An 18,295-nucleotide genomic window follows, 5' to 3' on the forward strand; every position below is an offset into this window, starting at 1 on the left:
CTCAAAGAAAGGGAGTTAGGTCATGCACTGCAAAAAATACCATCACCCAGTATGTCTCCTATGATTACATTTTCCCTCATACCGAGCATTCCTATCTGCAGTTGATTGCATCCCTATACCAAAAAATGTTGCAGAAGCCTTAAAATACCCTGAATGGACAGATGCTATGAAGGAAGAGATTAAAGCCTTAAAAAAAAATCAAACTTGGGAATTGGTAGATCTTCCAAGGGGGAAAGACCCAGTGGGGTGTAAGTGAGTGGTTACAATTAAACACAAGGTAGATGGGACAGTTGAAAGGTATAAAGCAAGATTGGTAGCCAAGGGGTACACTCAAGTGTACGGAGTTGACTACGATGGGACATTTGCTCTAATAGCTAAGATGAAATCAGTTCGAGTTCTTCTATCATTAGCTGCTAATCTTGACTGGGAATTGCATCAACCATACATTAAAAATGCCTTTTTAAATGGTGACCTAGAGAAAGATGTATACATGGTTCAACCCCCAGGATTATGTGCCAAGGGAAGTGAAAAGAATGTGTGTAAGCTAAGAAAGTCTCTTTATGGATTGAAACAATCTCCTAGTACTTGGTTCAGTAAGTTTCATATGACGGTTCAACATGTAGGGCTCAAGCAATGTCAGTCTGATTACACACTCTTTGTAAAGAGATGTCAGGAACAAGTTGTTGCTTTGATAGTGTATGTGGGTGATATCATTATTACAGGAAATTGGAGTTCAGAAATACAACAATTGAAACAATTCCTTGCGTCTAAATTTGAAGTGAAAGATCTAAGCCCTCTAAAGTATTTTCCTGGAGTTGAAGTTGCCCGCTCAAAAAAGGATATCTTCATTTCTCAAAGGAAGTATACTCTTGATTTGTTACAAGACACAGACAAGTTAGGTGCAAGGCCAACAGATACTCCTATGGATGTTGATCATAAATTGGGCAATTGTGATGGTGAACCTCTGAAAGATATAAAAAAGTTCTAAAGGTTACTGGGGAAGTTGATTTATTTGTCCATGACTCATCCAGACATTGCCTATTCACTTGGGGTCCTGAGCCAATTCATGCACTCTCCTAAAAAAGTATCAAAGAACAGGTCTACTATTCAATAAGCATAATCATCTAAAGGTGGAAGTCTTTACAGATGTTGATTGGGCAGGTGCGGTGGATGACAGAAAGTCCACAAGTGGGTATTGTACATTTGTGGGAGGAAACCTAATGACCTGGAAAAGCAAAAAACAAAGTGTGGTAGCAAGGTCAAGTGTTGAAGTGGAGTATAGGGCTATGGCACATGGGGTGGTTGAAGTTCTTTGGCTTAAAAATCTTTTAGGGGAGCTTGAAGTTGCTGTTCATAATCCTATGTCTCTTTATTATGACAACAAGGTAGCCATTAACATCGCCAACAATCCTGTCCTACATGAGAGAGACATTTGCATCCCTTATGTCAACTCCAATGAACAACTTGCTAATGTCCTCACAAAAGGATTTCCATACTCGTGGCACAATGAATTGTGTGACAAATAGGGCATGATAGACATATTCAGCCCAACTTGAGGGGGAGTGGTGTGAATCTTATTTATTGGTTCTGTGTTAGTATGCCATTAGTATGTTGTTTGGTTTTGTGTTAGTATGCTGTTAGTATATTGTCGGCCTAGTCTATCTAGGTGCTGATAGCTAGCTTCTTTTTTTTTTTTTCTTGTTAGTTGTTTGTTATTAGGTACTGCCAGAGGCATTCTTGTAACTTCAGTTCTTATTACATTAAGTGAATATAAATAAAAAGTTGGGAACGACTAGCCTAGAGTTATTTGAGTCTCAATCGACTCTCTCTTCTCTTCTCCTCTATGCTCTCTTCTCTCTTGGGAAGGAACACACACACACACACACACATATATATATATATCTATATTAAATATATAACTATATTTATAATATATTTATAATTTAATTAATTAATTTATTTAAAGTAAATTTATTTTTCAAAAAATTACTGTTATCTAAAAAAGTTTTGAGGATTTGGGTCTCCACGAGGAACCCATCCCCGCCGGAGATCGGGGATGGAGGACAAATTTTATCCCTAATGGGGATTGGGGACAAGGGTGGTTAATTTCGAAATCGGGATCGAGGACAGGGAATATGATCCCTGCATCGTTGCCATTCCTATATATTAAGATTAGTTTGGAAAAAGTGCAAATATAAATATCTACGATATAATATTTGTTAAAAAGATAAAAATATTGATTAATATAAAGAGAAATTACAAAGATAATGTTTCAAATTTCCAATCAACTAGATATAGGTAGATACCTATGAGATCACATTAACACCCCACAAGCACCCCAAAACACATCGCTCTTGTGGAACGCAGTCTATGAGGCACAGGCACAAATGTGATATCTCAACCAACATATATAACGTACAAAAGATTTAGCCCTTTTGAGCTACAAATGATGGAATAACAGAAACCATCAAAGCTGGGGTGCCCCACGTCCCACAGCACATTCCCGCCCCCAATACACGCCGGGGGTGTGCTGTGGGACGTTGTGGGACGCAGATGTGAATTCCAAAGCCCTATCCCTACCCTGCATAGCTGCTGCCAATCTGCCATGATCAACGTTCTTAAAAATTAAAATACCGCCAATTCTACTTTCAAAGGGCTAACACACACGTCCTACACTTCCTCCTGCGACTACGAGTTTGCCATCAACTCGATTGCTGAGCCATTTCAAAAAAAAAAAAAAAAAAGAAAAAACTTGATTTCTGAACCGCTGGTCCATTGACCTATAGAAAAAGCGGCTCAACCAACCGGACCTTTAGATTTTAATCATAAAAAAGTAAAAAAATAACTAACATTTTCTGTTCCCATTTTGCAAAATATATTGTGATGGTGAAAACTTTGTTCACGATCGAAATGAATAGATGGTTACGAGTTGGGACATACGGTTACGGAAACTCGTACTGATCTAAAACAATCCAAGACCACTTGTGGCGCATGTTAGCGGAAAGAGTAAAAGTGGACATGGTCACATCGGTCTTGTGGAAAAGGCAAAGCGAGGCCTAAAAGCACTCTCGTTGAAATTTCTCAAAGGGGAAGACGGAAGAGAAAAAGGATTGAAGGCCACAAAATAATGCTCTGGAATACCTCTTCTTAACAAACAACCATTACAACGAAACAAGAAGAGATTCAGAAGATTTGAGAACAGAATCCGGCACAGAAGATAGGAGGAGAGCACAACTGAGAGATGTCGTGTTCTTCGTCATCCGGTTCGGAAGAGGAAGATGAGGGGTTCGACGCTTACCGGAAAGGTGGATACCACGCCGTCAGAGTGGGGGATCAATTCGCTGGTGGGCGTTACATCGCTCAGAGGAAGCTTGGTTGGGGTCACTTCTCCACCGTTTGGCTCGCTTACGACACACGCTGCTCTGTATGCTCTTCTTCTTTATCCAAATCTCTCTCTCTCTCTCTCTCTCTCTCTGTTTTCTTATCTGTTTTATGCTTTTTTTTTTTAATTTTTCTTGCTTAAATTACCTCTAGATCGTTTTTCGTTTGTTGTTTATATGGGATATTATGGATTCTTTATGGTTTTATGCAAGACGCCATTTGATTATATTCTATATGATTACACTTTTTTCCTTATGATTTCTCTGCCGTTCAGAAGTTGTCTGATTTCTGTCGGTTCTCCATGAAAGATATCAAAATTACTTCCATTCATTGATTTGTATCTTGTAACCCACATACTTGATGGCTTTATGCAATCTCTTCGTTTATTTTGCCTGTTACTCCTATATCACCTGGGTTAGTCTCTTTATACCAGACGTTCCACCTATTATGGAATATGGATCCGATGCATCTTTTACAAATGTTGCCATGATTTCTTCTATTTTGTTTCTGAAAGAAGTTTTATCTTCTATTCGTTTATTATGTGATCTGCTCTGAAATGCACCTATCTGCTCCTTAATCCTTCTTTTCTTCCGGTTTCGGTACCTTGTATGTATTGAATTATATCCGTCCTCTACAAATTGTGATTATGTCATTCCCCTTATTTTTTTCATCTAAAGCTGTCTACTTTCATTCTGTGTTTGATGAAAGTTGTATGCTTTCATCTAAATTATGATTATGTCATTTTTTTCGTCTTCTTCTTCCTTTCTGAGATCCAGTCCAGTTCTTCCTACTTATGGAAAAATATATATTTTTGTAATATTGAATTTAACTTTTTTTTTCTCTAAACAATTCAACGACTAGAGGATTTCTCGTCAAATTGCCATCTGAGACCTTTTTCTGTTTCTCTGCTTTGTTCTCTGGAGTACTTTTTAATCCAGAAATTGGAAATTGTGGGCCATCTTGTAGGGATGCCAATGGTATTTGTTTTATAATTTTCCAATCAAATTCGGATCTAGGTATGTCCGTTTCAATCTGATCCTTTTACAGCCCTACATCTCCAGGGATCCTGTTTCATTCAATTTTCTTACATAAGTTCTTTTCTTTTCTTACTTATTCTAGGTAGACGGATAATGTATCTTAAGTTTTATTTTAATATCTGTTGCAGAGGTTTGTTGCTCTGAAAATCCAGAAAAGTGCAGCTGAATTTGCTGAGGCTGCCGTCCATGAGATCGAGTTCTTGTCAGCAATAGCTGATGGTGATCCTTCTAATTGCAAGTGTGTTATTCGATTGATTGACCACTTTAAGCATACAGGCCCAAATGGACAGCATTGGTGTATGGTTCTCGAGTTCCTTGGTGACAGTCTACTGCGACTGATCAGATATAATCGCCATAAAGGACTTAAATTGAATAACGTGAGGGAGATTTGCAGATGGATTCTGGTAGGCCTTGATTACTTGCACAGAGAACTTCGCATAATCCATACAGATCTTAAACCTGAAAATATTGTCCTTGTATCCACCATAGATCCCACCAAGGACCCAATTCGGTCTGGGTTATCCCCAATACTCAAGAGGCCTGAGGGAAATCCTAATGGAAGCCCTGTGGTCAATATGATTGAAAGGAAGCTGAAAAGGAGGGCAAAGAGGGCAGTGGCTAAAATTGCAGAAAGGAGGGCTTCAATGGGGGGGCTTCCTGTTAATCCAGTCCGTGAGAGGAACTTGGATGTAATTGATTTTAAGTGCAAGATTGTGGATTTTGGAAATGCATGTTGGGTTGATAAACAATTTTCAGAAGAGATTCAAACAAGACAGTATAGATCTCCTGAGGTTATCCTTGGAACTGGGTATTCATTCTCTGCTGATATGTGGTCTTTTGCTTGCATTGCATTTGAGCTTGCTACTGGCGACATGCTGTTTGCTCCTAAGAGTGGTCAGGGGTTTAGTGATGATGAGGTAGATTCTCTTGTCTTAAATTTAATTAATGTATTTTTTTGATGAACTATATTTAGTTTATTTATTGTAATATAGTATTAGAAAAAATGTTACATGCACTCATTGCTTAAATGATTGGACTGGACATGGATCAAATATGAGAAATAGACTAGATATGGACCTAACCTTTGGCATTTTAGCACAAAGTGCCCATTCTCAGAGCTGAACCCATGTTTTCAAACTTGTCAACCCAAGTTTGGAGCATTTGGTGCCAGAATAGGTAGTGCATCATTGATAAGAATTCACTAAACAATATATTCTATGGCTGAGAAATAGAATATCCAGAGAAGTTAATCCTTGCAAAAATTGTAGCATGCCTTGGGCATTCCATATTTCTTAAAAGGGTAAATTCTGCAAACCCTCATAGATTGTAGCATGCCTTGGTCTATCACTTCACTCCCTAAACTTTTTTTTTTTTTGTTTTTGTCTTGTGTTTGATCCCCCACAAACTCTGGACACCCCTGATAGTGTTAACATCGAGTGGGCAATTACAAAATTGCCCATTTATTGCCAATCCACATTTTTTTTTGTATTTTTTATACTTTTGTGTGTTTTTATCTTTTTAATTTTTATTATTATTTAATTATGACATCAAGGGTTGACACATTTGACCCAAAAAGGTTAAATTGTTGACTCACCACCAATCAGGAAAACAACTCTATTTTGGGTTGGTTTTAAATTTGTATTTTATTCTTTGTCAGACTTATTTTTCTTTGATACGATTAATTAATATAGGATTCAGTGAAAGAGTGAAATTAGTACCCTAAATATAAGACTTAATGAGAGGGAATTGAATGAGGAGAAATGTAATAGTTCAAATTACACTTTGTGCTCTCACAATTAGAGGGAGGCCAAAATTTAAAAATAGGAGTATTTTAAAAAATTACACATAAAAAAATAGGGGTATTCTCGTCAAAAATAGGATTCAATGAATGTTAATGGAAGTTAATACCTTAAAATAATACTTAATAAGAGGAATTTGAATGAGGAGAAAAGTAGTTGTTCAAATTACATTTCTGTCCTTACAGTTAGGAACCAAATTAAAAAATTGGGGTATTTTAGTTAAACAGAAGTTCCATACTCTCATTCACACTTTTAATAGTAGTATAAATATGTTTATGATCAAGATTTAACCAATCCCGGTCATTCAAATAACCTCTTTTACAAACTCTATACAAATACAGCCACACATAATGGATTACCAAATAACATATAAATCTTGGCCATCAACATAGCACCCTAAGACCTGTCAATTAATTTTAACCATAAATATAGTTTAGCAGGACTTCATCTAATATGGCATGTTCAAATGATGTATCCAATCATCCCAAATATCTGGAGACCATTAAAATGGTCTCTCAAGTTCAATGGATTAATCTCAACCGTCCAAATGATGTACAAAGATTTCAATTAATCTTATCCATCCAAGCTTTAAGATCATGATTTGAATAATTTTTTGATAATATTAAAAAATATTATTATCTGTAGGGGAAAGGCTGCATAATCTGTCCCTACCCAAACCCTGCATTAGACTGCCCTTTTAAGATTAATGGATAAACACATTTTAGGGTTTTAAAATATCTGACAAAAAGCATATATGCATATTCTATCCATTTCTTTAATGGGATGCTAACATAGTGGATATTCCTTGCTATATCCTTTTTTTTTCATGGATTGGTTATGAACAATCTTTTTTACAAGTACCCCAAATTTATTTCATCTCTCCAAAGAAACACTTTAAGATATGGGAAATTTAAGAATGCTGATTACAACTTTATTATACAAGTATATGTAATTTCCATGTCTTCATGACATAGTTGTGCCAGTTAATTATCTCATTGTTCTAAATGACCCAAAAAAGAAAAAAAACATTCAGCTGACATGAGCTTGTGATTTTTTAACTGTTAGGATCACCTTGCTTTGATGATGGAGTTACTTGGGAAGATACCTAGGAAGGTGAGAACACTTTCTATTTACTCAACCTTCTTATGATCAATCAAATCTAATATCCATTTTTCCTGCATCTGAAAACAGATGGCCGTTGGAGGATCTCGATCTAAAGATTTCTTTGACAGATATGGAGACCTGAAGAGGATCCGGAGACTAAAACATTGGCCCCTAGACCGAATTCTAGTCGATAGATACAAATTTCTTGAATCTGATGCTCGGGAATTTGCTGAATTTCTGTGTCCGTTGTTGGATTTTACACCAGAGAAACGGCCAACTGCACAGCAGTGCCTGCAACACCCGTGGCTAAATATCAGAAATACTATCCCAAGTGAGGAAAAGAAAGAACAAAGTAGAGGAAAGTTGGAAGAGGAAAAGAAAGAAAAAACTGTAGGAAAGTTGGAAGTTGGGATGAACAAAGTTCAGATTAAGGTGGGCAAGTGAAGAAGGGATTGAAGGTTTTGGCATGGGGCAACCTTTCAAAAGTCCCTCTCTCCGCCTTAATGGGTATTGTTTGTGGTTTACTTTTTTGGGTTTGTAAAGTTTCAATAAGATTCAATTTATTTGATTGATTTAAAGGTGTATATTAATGAATGTTGTAATGAGAAAGCGGCGTTGAAGAAAGACAGAAATCCTACATATTACTGGACGGTCTGGCAGACATGCTTGGTTGAAGATGGCTAAACTCTAAGGAGTTGCGAGGGGGAAGTGACTAGTGAGAACTTGGCTGGGGAGAGTCGCACGTTAACTGTTTCAGTCGATCGATGCTAACAATCTTCCGGGAAATGCACGTTGTGCCACGTAAAAAAAGCCATGACTATTCCCTTCTACTAGGAGCACCTTTTCACAAGCAGCACTCTACATTGGAGGAGAATCATAATTATTAATTAGCTGGTAACACAGTTTTGCTTTATCAAGTCATGATGACAGATGCAATTGTGCGTTCAGATAACAATGCTATCTATCTTTTTAAAGATTTCATTAGCCACCTGAATTGGTAAATTGTAGTATTGTACTACTGTCAACGCAAAGACGGTGCATCTCCTATGGAGAGTGAAAAGTCAAAAGAAATGCTCCTGGTCTGGTGTATCATGGACTTGATGAGATAAATTTGTACGACCACTCTTGATGCCGAGTTACCAGTTAGGTTATAACTTCAATAAATGCAATGGAAACCCTTCCTGAGGATGGATGCGTTTAAATGTTGATGATCCTGTCAAGTGTCACCTACTCAACTCATGGTCATGGGCTGTGCCTCTGGCTATCGGACTTAAACTTTAATTTCAGCCGAGATCCAGGAAAACTAGAAAGGCTAACCGTGCTTCTGGAGCAACTACTCTCTATTATTTTATTTGTACTTCTGCTCAAGAATTGGGGTGCAAATTGGTTGGATCTTGATATGGTCTGAATCTTGATTAGCTAGTACCATTCGTTTAAGCCAGATCTGATCATTCGTTTAATTTGTTAATTAATTAAATCGAGATGATGACTTCTAGTAATTAACTTAACAATTAAGTTGATTTAGATGTTGAGTCATTCATGTGGATTGAGGTACTAGGCCTTCAATAGCATATAGATATAGTTTATCACTTGTATGTTTTAAGCTAAATTTCTTCAAGCTTATATAAATTCTCTAAAAGTTTATTAACATTTGAGCTGGATCAGATCTGAATTCATGTGCTAGATTTGATTCTGTTATCACCATACTCATCTAAGACTTGTCCCAAGTCCTAACCATGTGGGCGAAGTTGATTTGGATATACCCCTATGTAGAATATGACATATTTGCAGCCTACCTTGCCACTTCTTCTCTCTAAGCCGTAGTACAACTTCTGATGAAATGACCTGATTTTCAAATTACTGTGTTGAAAGGCTTCATCTGGCTAGGCTGATAAAGTTGGAGGATGTAGATGTAGTTTCCACTTGCCACTGACCTGGGATCATCAAATCTCGCCTTCAGCCTTTCCATTCCCACCTCCATGTTTGCCTAAAAAAAGTTATTTCTCATAACTTTTTATTGATTTTTCTTTCTTTTTTTTTCTTTTTGTGTGTGTGTGTATGGATGTCCCTTTGAGTGGTATTAGGATATTTATCAATTAAGGCTGCTTTAGGAAACAATGCAAATGGAGTCTAAATCCTGGTCTAGGGTAAATTTGCACTCTGTTTCACTTTTGCCCGTGTTTGATAATATTACATTTATGCATCAACAAATGACATAAAATACATTTTTTAATGCTATGAGATGTAAAAGTACGTTAATAAAAAAGAAGTAAATTTGTATTCAAGTGGGCTTTTGATAAAAAAAGACATGTTTTATTAGAATTCGTATTTGCATCAATTACAGCTAAAGGTTTATTTGGTAACAATGTAAATTTATCAATGTAAAACTAACCCGATATTACAATTTATATGAACCGCTTTACACTAAATAAAAAATGTTCAGGTTATTTTGAAAAGACAAATTTAATAATGCATCTTTGCCTTTTGTGTTTTTTGTTTTTCCCTTGAACACAAGGAAAAACATGTACATCTCTAAATAAATTACCTCAGTCTTCATTGTTATTTGGCCAATATCCCATATATCACTTCACTGTTATTCTGTACTCCATCTCTAAACATGTACATCTCTAAACATGTACATGGAAGATTCAGTGTGATCCACAGACTTAAACGTGGAAACTGGTAGTTGATGAGGCTCCAGACAACGAGGTCTCACGCGGAGAATTAAAGTAAAAAAATGAGGATGCCAGACAATCGTGCATGGGCAAAGCGAATTTAGAAAGGAAGACTGAGATAGCACCCAACTTGCTCGGCCCACTTATTTATTTAGTGGGAATGTGGGATGACTGAGCGTGAGTGCCCTTTAGAGCTTCGCATGTAGCAACAGGAATTAGCTAGCCTTCTGAATCACCTTCCACTTGGTTATATTTGAACGTTTATTACAATCAAATGAACAAGGTTTAGCTGAATGCTTAGTTATTCCAGCAGTTTGTGGAATCAATGATAATGTTTTATATTAGTATTTAAATATATAGGGTCCGTATTTTTTACAATGGGGCCAATGAATTTATTATTGGTGTGGAACCTCATCATTGTTTCTACAGCCTTTTAAACAGCTAAAATTTTCAGTTAATCCAAGTTCCAATCAAACACCTGATCAACATCAACCAGTAGTCTTTCATCTACCTAGAGAAGAAAAAAAAAGATGGTGTTTGGAACTGTGATTATCTTGTGAATGGCTAGTTTGGGTTCACACGATATAATGGCCATGGTGTTCGGTTGGTTGTGGACAGTACTGGTTCACAATATATCATAGACTATCCCCGTTCACAATATATCATGGCCATGGTGTTCGGTTTGTTAATTCTAGCACAAGCCTGGTAGTGCTCCTTCTCCACTCTTTTTTTCGTTTATTTACATATTAATTTTTAATGTTGTTATCAATAAAATGATTTTACTATCTTTTTTTTTAAATTAATATTTATTATTTAATATTAATTTATCGATACATTTTCTAATTTATTTATCATATAAAATACAAAAATTAAACATTTATGATTAATTGCACATATCACTTCATAAACTGTATATAAAATACATAAAATAAAAAAATAACACCTTTATAACGTTGATTCATCTACAATTCAAAACAATTATAACTATAATATGGTGTGGATCGATCCCTACCAGATTGAGGCGGTGTGGATCAGCCAATTTCTGATTGACATTACAAAACACCACTAAGTAGTCCTTGAGTTCCCCCACCCCCCTTTAGGCTTCAAGCGGTTTGGTTTATTTATCGCGATGTAATTGAACCACTGATTCTGACCGAAATTTAAAAGAGCCAATTTTCCATGTAATTGAAAGAATTGTTAGGTCGTGGATGGCAATTTGACTTTGACGAATAAAAGGTGTTGTAAGAGAACCATCATAGATTTTGAATGAAGACTGAAATTGCTTATTCCCAGAAAAGTGCTGTCATAGTCATAGCTGATTGAATGATATTGCACCTACTTAAACACCATACTTGCATCTAATTAGTAATTTGTAGGCGGCACCACAGATGACAAGTGATTAAGATTCACATGAAACCAGAAGTTTCATCATGGGGTCCTACTAATCCCCATTTGTCAGTCATTTTCATCGCTTTCCTATCCAACCACCGTCAGCTGAAGAGACTAGAGAGGTTCCTCACCACTCACCAGTCACCACGGTGGTTAATTACATAATTTTCAGGAAGAACATGAATCATTAATGTGAGTTTCTGAATTTCTCATCTGAATCCAATGCATTACATCATGCATACACCCAAAACGAAACTCGCCCTCAAATAGAAAATGCGTTCAGTTTATTTTCAGTGATTTTGATTGATGCGACAACGCCTAAAACTAGCTAGAGCACTTGGCTTCTGGAACACCCCAGTGTGTGAGTGTGTCGGTGCCTGCTTGCATATAATTTCAAGTGCCCCCTCATTTTAACGAACCTGTACTCGCTAGTCGCTAGTCTAGTTCAATTCATTTCCTTTTGCAATATCGTCCAAAGTCAAGCCATTTTGTCCCTGAATCATGGTTTCAAAACTGGATCGGATTGGACCAAACGGTCGGATCGAAAACCTAGGAATTGGTCATGTAATTGATTCCGTTTTATCCTAAAACTTCTTCTTTTTGACCAAAAACCGGTGATTTAGTTAGCCATCTATTGATCTGGACAGTCAAATTTATGCCAAGTATAAATTGGATGAATAAGACCCACTAACTACTATTTTTTTTTCTTTGCCAATTAAAGAGTGATTTTCCATGTTTCATGATTCGTCAGTTTTAAGGCTTTTGGCTTATTCGTTGGATATGCAACAAATTCAGTCCATCAGAAACACTGCTAGCCCTAGTAAGAATAATTTCAAATTAATACATGTTTTAGTTGGAGATACCCATTAGGGCTTTAGTCCGATCTTATCATGATTCAACGCTTTGATTGATCACCCCTTGGTTTTTATATTTAAATCTTAAAATTTAAAACCCTAAACCCTTAAACCTCAAAATTTAACTGTAAGTTCAATATAATCGGACAAATTTCCCTTGATCAGGTGGGAATTAATTATTTCTCCATGCATTGAATCTTATTCATCATATTTTAATCAATTAAGACTATGTTTGTTTTCAATGTAAATTTCATCAATGTAAAAGTACATCAATGAAATTCCACACCGCTGGGTTTAAAATTTCAGTGAATCGTTAGAATTTTTTTAAATTCCACACCGCTGGGTTTAAATTTTCAGTGAATTGTTAGAGTTTTTTTTAAAGCGATAATCAATGCAAAACTCAACCGCATGTAAATCTTACACTGAAAATAAATGCATGAAAATACGGACCAAAAATAGAGTTTTACACCGGTCCTATTTATACTGAAAACAATCACAAATAAATGCGAACCAACAATAAAGTTTTACGAAGATTTACATTTATACCACAATCTAACACCACATACAAAGAATTTTGATAATTTCTCTGCATAAAGCAATTATTTCTTGGTTCTGCTTTTCCCATGGTTTGGTTGAGTAGCTTGGAGAACCCGAATGTACTGTGTGGCCCAAAAACTCAGACAAGAAAAATGAAGATGCAAACTGACATATGGGTGCAAATACCTTGTACACACATGGTCCTTCTCTTTAAAGAGAGAAGTTGAATAGAAAGCTTAACATCACTACATGCATTTGAGAGACAAAGCAAAAAGTAGTACACCACTCAAGCTTAGTGATTTTGAAGAACGATGAAAGGGAGTGTGGTAGTCTTTTGTCCTTTTTCAATGGTGATTGGAGATAAGTTATGAGAAACAATTTTGCTTCTCTTGGCTCCTTTCCCTGAGACTCCAGCCATATGCTTGTGATTCGGATCATATTGGTGAATGAAAATATGAATGTTTTCACATTCCATTGTGTCAATTTTAAACGGTCCATAAGCTTTGTCCTTTTGCAAAATCTCATGGATGGATCATTCTAACAATTTTCACTGATGCGTAAGTGTTTTGATGGAAGTTTGAAATTTTTTTGACAGGTGTCTGCATCTTTATATTGAAAAAGTTAAGAACTTATGTCATGACATTTTCTCTGTAAATATTCTGTTCAAACCTAGGAAACTTCTGCTGCTTATAGTTAATTTTTTTTGCCAAAAAAAAAAAAAAATCAACTAACCCAAAAGGTTAAATCTGATGATTTTTTTCTGGTATTTCTTTGTTTTCCTGTCTTTATCATGGGAAACTGTTGATGCAAATTTATATTAAAAACCCAAATTATAATTATCAGAAGTCTGGATGTCTAAAGCTCTCCCATCTGTTATCCTTAAATTGTTCTTATATCCTTATACAAATATAGAGGTGTAAAACGGGTTGTCCTTGGCCGGCATGGCACTGTCCATGAGCGGCCCATGCACCTTGTTGTGCCACCTTCCTGTGATAATTTGGGGGGTCGGCCTGGCATAGCCCAAGTCCGTGAAGGCTGGTGCTGTGCCACTTGGTCCGTGGGTCAAGCTAAGTCATAGATCAGGCCAAAGTTATTTATATTAAAAAAAATTGAAAAAAACATAGAAATTTAATTTTATATGAATTTCGATGTACACAATTACTTATATATACAATAATTAAATAAATTAGTATAATAAATTTGAAAACAATTATTATATATATATGGGCCGTGTTGCAAGCCAATCGCGGGCGACACGACCCGCTTGGTCGTGTAGTGCTGTCCCGACCTATGAACCTAAAACCCCAAACCTAGCATGGCCCACACGATCATGTTGGGCCTGGCATGGCCCATGGATCATCATGTCGGGCCAATCCAAATTTGTGCCTAGGGCTGCAACTTGGGTCGGGTTGATGATCGAGCTAGGGTTAGGGTTGAAATTCTTGAACCCGACCCCCTATAGTACTAGACTACTAGTCTACTAGTCTACAACTCTACTACATGTCATATATATATATATATATATATAATATACACAGATTTGTTTAGATGCAAGATAGTTGTATAGCCCCCCATACATACTATCATGCCTTTCTTTAAGTTATTCAGAGGTACTTACCACTTGTCTTTTCCTTTTGTCTTGTAATTTTTATGTGTGACCTATCGAATAGATTCAAATTATTTGCTTGATCCTATGAATTGTTATTAGTGATTTTATTTCCATAATTTTATGTTTCATTATTGTTGATTTCATGAATTTATATTTTTGAGAAAAATTCTATCATAGGTCATAACTCATGATAAATAAATACTTATTTTTCTACTAGATTTTAAGGGATGGGAAGGTTGAGTTGGGCCCAACCCGAGCCCAATCCAACCCGAAGTTGACATTGGGTTGGGTTAGGGTTGAGTAGGTTGGGTTGGGGGTTTAGAACATAGGGTTGGGATAGGGTTGGCCTCAACCCGACCTAACCCGGCCCGACTTGCAGCCCTATTTGTGCTAGGCCACGAGCGGCATGACTTGATTTATACCTCTATCCATAGAGCACTATCCCATATCTTGTGGGTAGAGATATGGGAACATCTTGTGGAAATTAGATTGGAGCCCTCACAATTTCCCAAAGCACTACAATTTAATATGGTCTAAAGCGAAGATGTTCATACCCTGAGTTCAAATGAGCTCCCTGTGGAGCTCGCCCCACATGCACCTCACGTTACATCCCAACTGTGCATTGAGAACATCTCCTCATGTTCCTAGTACAAGCTGAGATGTGCTATTGGAGGAAATGGGAATTCATATACCCTAGCAACTAGCATTAATGGACGTTTTTTTTTTGGAAATTGAGAAGGAGGAAAGTTGGTCAATAGGATTTTGGTTCTTATTAACTAAGAATCTCATGTTCTTTTTTCAGATTTATGTGGGGATTAGGAAAAGTTTATTTTCCTAGGTATCACATACACAGTCAAGTGATACCCATCTCCTAAGTGGGTAAATAATTTTCCCACATAGGGGAAAATTGACAACACTTAAGTGAGACAAAAATAACCCTTTTAATAATGGATTTTTATGGCTAAAATGGTCATTGCCTTATTTACTTGAGAAATAAAAGAACATGGGTATGCATTTGCCGGGGTAAGTGTTTCCCAAGAAAATCTTACCCAGGTAATTACATTTACCCGGATAAATAACTCACCGAAAAACAAACGGGGCCTAAATGAATTGACGTGTTTTTCATTGGATACCCAAGCAACAAAATCGGACTGATATGAAGATGGAATTAAATTCTACTCTCAATCCAATTCCATGGAATTTTGAAAAGTATCTGCCTTTGCTGAAGTTTGAATTCTTCCAGCAACTTATAGAATTGGATCTCTCCAATTCTGAGCTAAGGCAATATTTGATTTAAAGGAAAAGGAAGGAAAATGTAGGAAGCCTTTACAGGAAAATATAGGTTCTTTTGTTTTTCCTTTCCTTTTCCTACCTTTTCCTTTAAACCAAAAACCTAATACAAGCTTAAGCGTTTGACGGTTCGGCTTTTAATTTGGGTTTGGCATCGACGAAATGGTAAATGGGATTTCAGTGAGTAATGAACCCCAACCCTTGCCTAGGTGTGGCAGCTTATATTAATGAGGGAATGGAGATCTGCAATTTCTTGTAGATTGGGAGAGGTCATATCATTTTGTTGTGTTACCTGTTATGCTTGATATTGTCCGAAGGTTCTTTCCACTTTTTATGTTACAACAATTCTTATTACTCTTCCAAACATCATTTCATTTATTCCTTTGAAATTTAAGGGTGAGAACTTTTTACTATGCCATTCTCAGTTCTTAAGTAATGGTATAAAAGGATGTTTTTTGATATACGGTTGCGTGGGCTCGTTGGGACTTGGGACGTTCTTCAGATCAGATCTTATACAATTGGGATTTATTCGCACTTCTCACACCAATTTAGGATTGGTGTAAGAACACTCTGTTATGAACAGATTCGTAGTTGTGCTTCTCATGCACGCCTAAGTTGAGGAGTTCACATCTCTGCTCCACAATGCCCCACGCCCCTATAGTATATCCTGCCGTGTATTGAAAACATTTTTTTGATGATGACACATTGGTAGATGTTTGGAATATACGGCGGGGATGTACTTGTAAGTTGAACCGCGTTCTGTGCACTCATGGGTTTATGTGATGCTTTTTTTTCTGTAAACCCGCCAATTAGATGAGACCACGTCGGCTTTTTGCAAAATCACTAACTTTAATGGGTATTCAACCATTAGCTGAATAAATCCGATTAAATCACCTGCAAAAAAATAAAAACGCAAAAACAAAAAGTGTGAATAAGCGGCAAGAAATTTGAGCTCTCCCCTTCCCATCTCTTGTCCTCATCTCCTCGAAGACCTAATCCGTCCCTGACAGTGCAACGGCGGCAAGAAATCCGGGCATTCAAGCAGGTATGATAATCTCCCTTCTTCTTGACATCTTTAGTCCTTGAGTTCGAATCCGTCGGAAAGAGATTCAGGTAACTCACATTTGATCTATTGAAAAAAGAAAACCAGAAAGAACACTAGGGAAGAACAAGAACAGCAAGAAAATGTACCGTCAGATGAAATCCCTCTCGCCGCCGATGGCTTTTGAGTGCACTGACACCGGTGTGGGTTGAGCTCGCTGGTGCTTGTGGGGTAGGGATCGGTGGAAGAGAAAAATGGGAGGGAGGAGTGAGAGTTCGAATATGGTCGATTGCCATTTTGTATCTGGTTGAACCGGCTACTTCATGTTAACGACCAAAGGCCCGTTAACGTTATCCTCAAGGCCTCAGTGTTACCCATCCGACGTGTTCTCCTCTGATTAGGGGGTTCATATGACAAGTCTTATCATTTTGCTGCTTTTGGAAACGATGCAAATGAAGTAAATCCTGTTTCGGGGTAAATTTGTACTTTAATTTATTTTTGCTTATGTTCGGTAACATTACATTTATGTATTGATAAATGACAAAACACATTTTTCAATACACATTTACATTGATAAAAAGATGTAAATGATACAAATGATACAAAAGAAGTAAATTTGTTTTGGAATTCATGTTTGTATCATTATAACTAAAAGTATGTTTGGTAAGAAGATAAATTTGTTGGTACAAAATTAACCCAACTTTACAATTTATATGAATTATTTTATATTCTACATATTTGCATTCACACTTATTTGCATCATTTTTAAACGCAGCTAAAATTATTGTTCCTTATTTGAGAGAGAGAGATGTATGATACCAGTTGACAATTGGATGATACCTTTGGTACGGATCGAAAAGGTATGATATTGGAGAAAACTTAAATCAATCGAATTGGAATTTTATCTTCACAAAACCATATATCTCCCCATTAATAAGGACATACTAGTGCTTTAATTGGTTGTCGATTTTTTAGGTACAATATACTCTTTATACCTATACTGTAACTGAACCAACATGATCTTTCTCTGCACATCTCACATTTGTTCAAAGGACATTCAAACTTAAATAATGGCACCCAAACACAAAATTTAGAGAAATTGATCATACATCTTACCAAACACCAACTCATAATCTCCCTTTAGATGACCATATAACAAATGACTGGACCACGCTATGGCTGTGTTTTGTTTGATAGAAAATAAGAGAGAAGCATAAATAAGTTGAGGAAAAGTTTATTTCTACCACACCAAACATAGACTACATGAAAAATTCTAGAATTGGCAAGGGAAACTACGACGTACACTGATTATTTTGAAAACTTTAAGCTGTGTTTGTTTGAAAGAAAAGATAGCTAGGGAAAGGAAAGAAATGGTTTTAAAGTATGGAAGGGTGTTTGGTTTTCCTTCATTTTCCTACATTTTCTTTCAAATTAAACACAACTTTAATGATTTTCCCTATTTCTGAAAAGTGTTTTCCTGACTTTTAACCAAAACCATATCATCCTTGGCCCATATTCCCTTCTATAGCGAGAAAATAATGCAGGGAAATTAAAACGAATCTTGTTTGTTGCAAAGAT

The 18,295-nt window shown here is 36.5% G+C and overlaps 1 protein-coding gene across 1 annotated transcript; it reads left to right on the plus strand.

Annotated features, from left to right (window-relative positions):
• Positions 1-2,903: 2,903 nt before the first annotated feature.
• Positions 2,904-8,305, plus strand: LOC148849747 (uncharacterized). Its single transcript, XM_088945546.1, has 4 exons — positions 2,904-3,424; positions 4,547-5,335; positions 7,283-7,330; positions 7,409-8,305. Exons 1-4 carry the CDS (start codon positions 3,242-3,244, stop codon positions 7,763-7,765), a joined length of 1,377 nt encoding a protein of 458 aa, XP_088801672.1. The 5' UTR covers positions 2,904-3,241; the 3' UTR covers positions 7,766-8,305.
• The last annotated feature ends 9,990 nt before the right edge of the window (positions 8,306-18,295 follow it).

Source organism: Nelumbo lutea, chromosome 5 (genome assembly GCF_056320005.1).
Source record: "Nelumbo lutea isolate HS-2025 chromosome 5, American lotus-T2T, whole genome shotgun sequence".
Lineage (NCBI taxonomy): Eukaryota > Viridiplantae > Streptophyta > Magnoliopsida > Proteales > Nelumbonaceae > Nelumbo > Nelumbo lutea.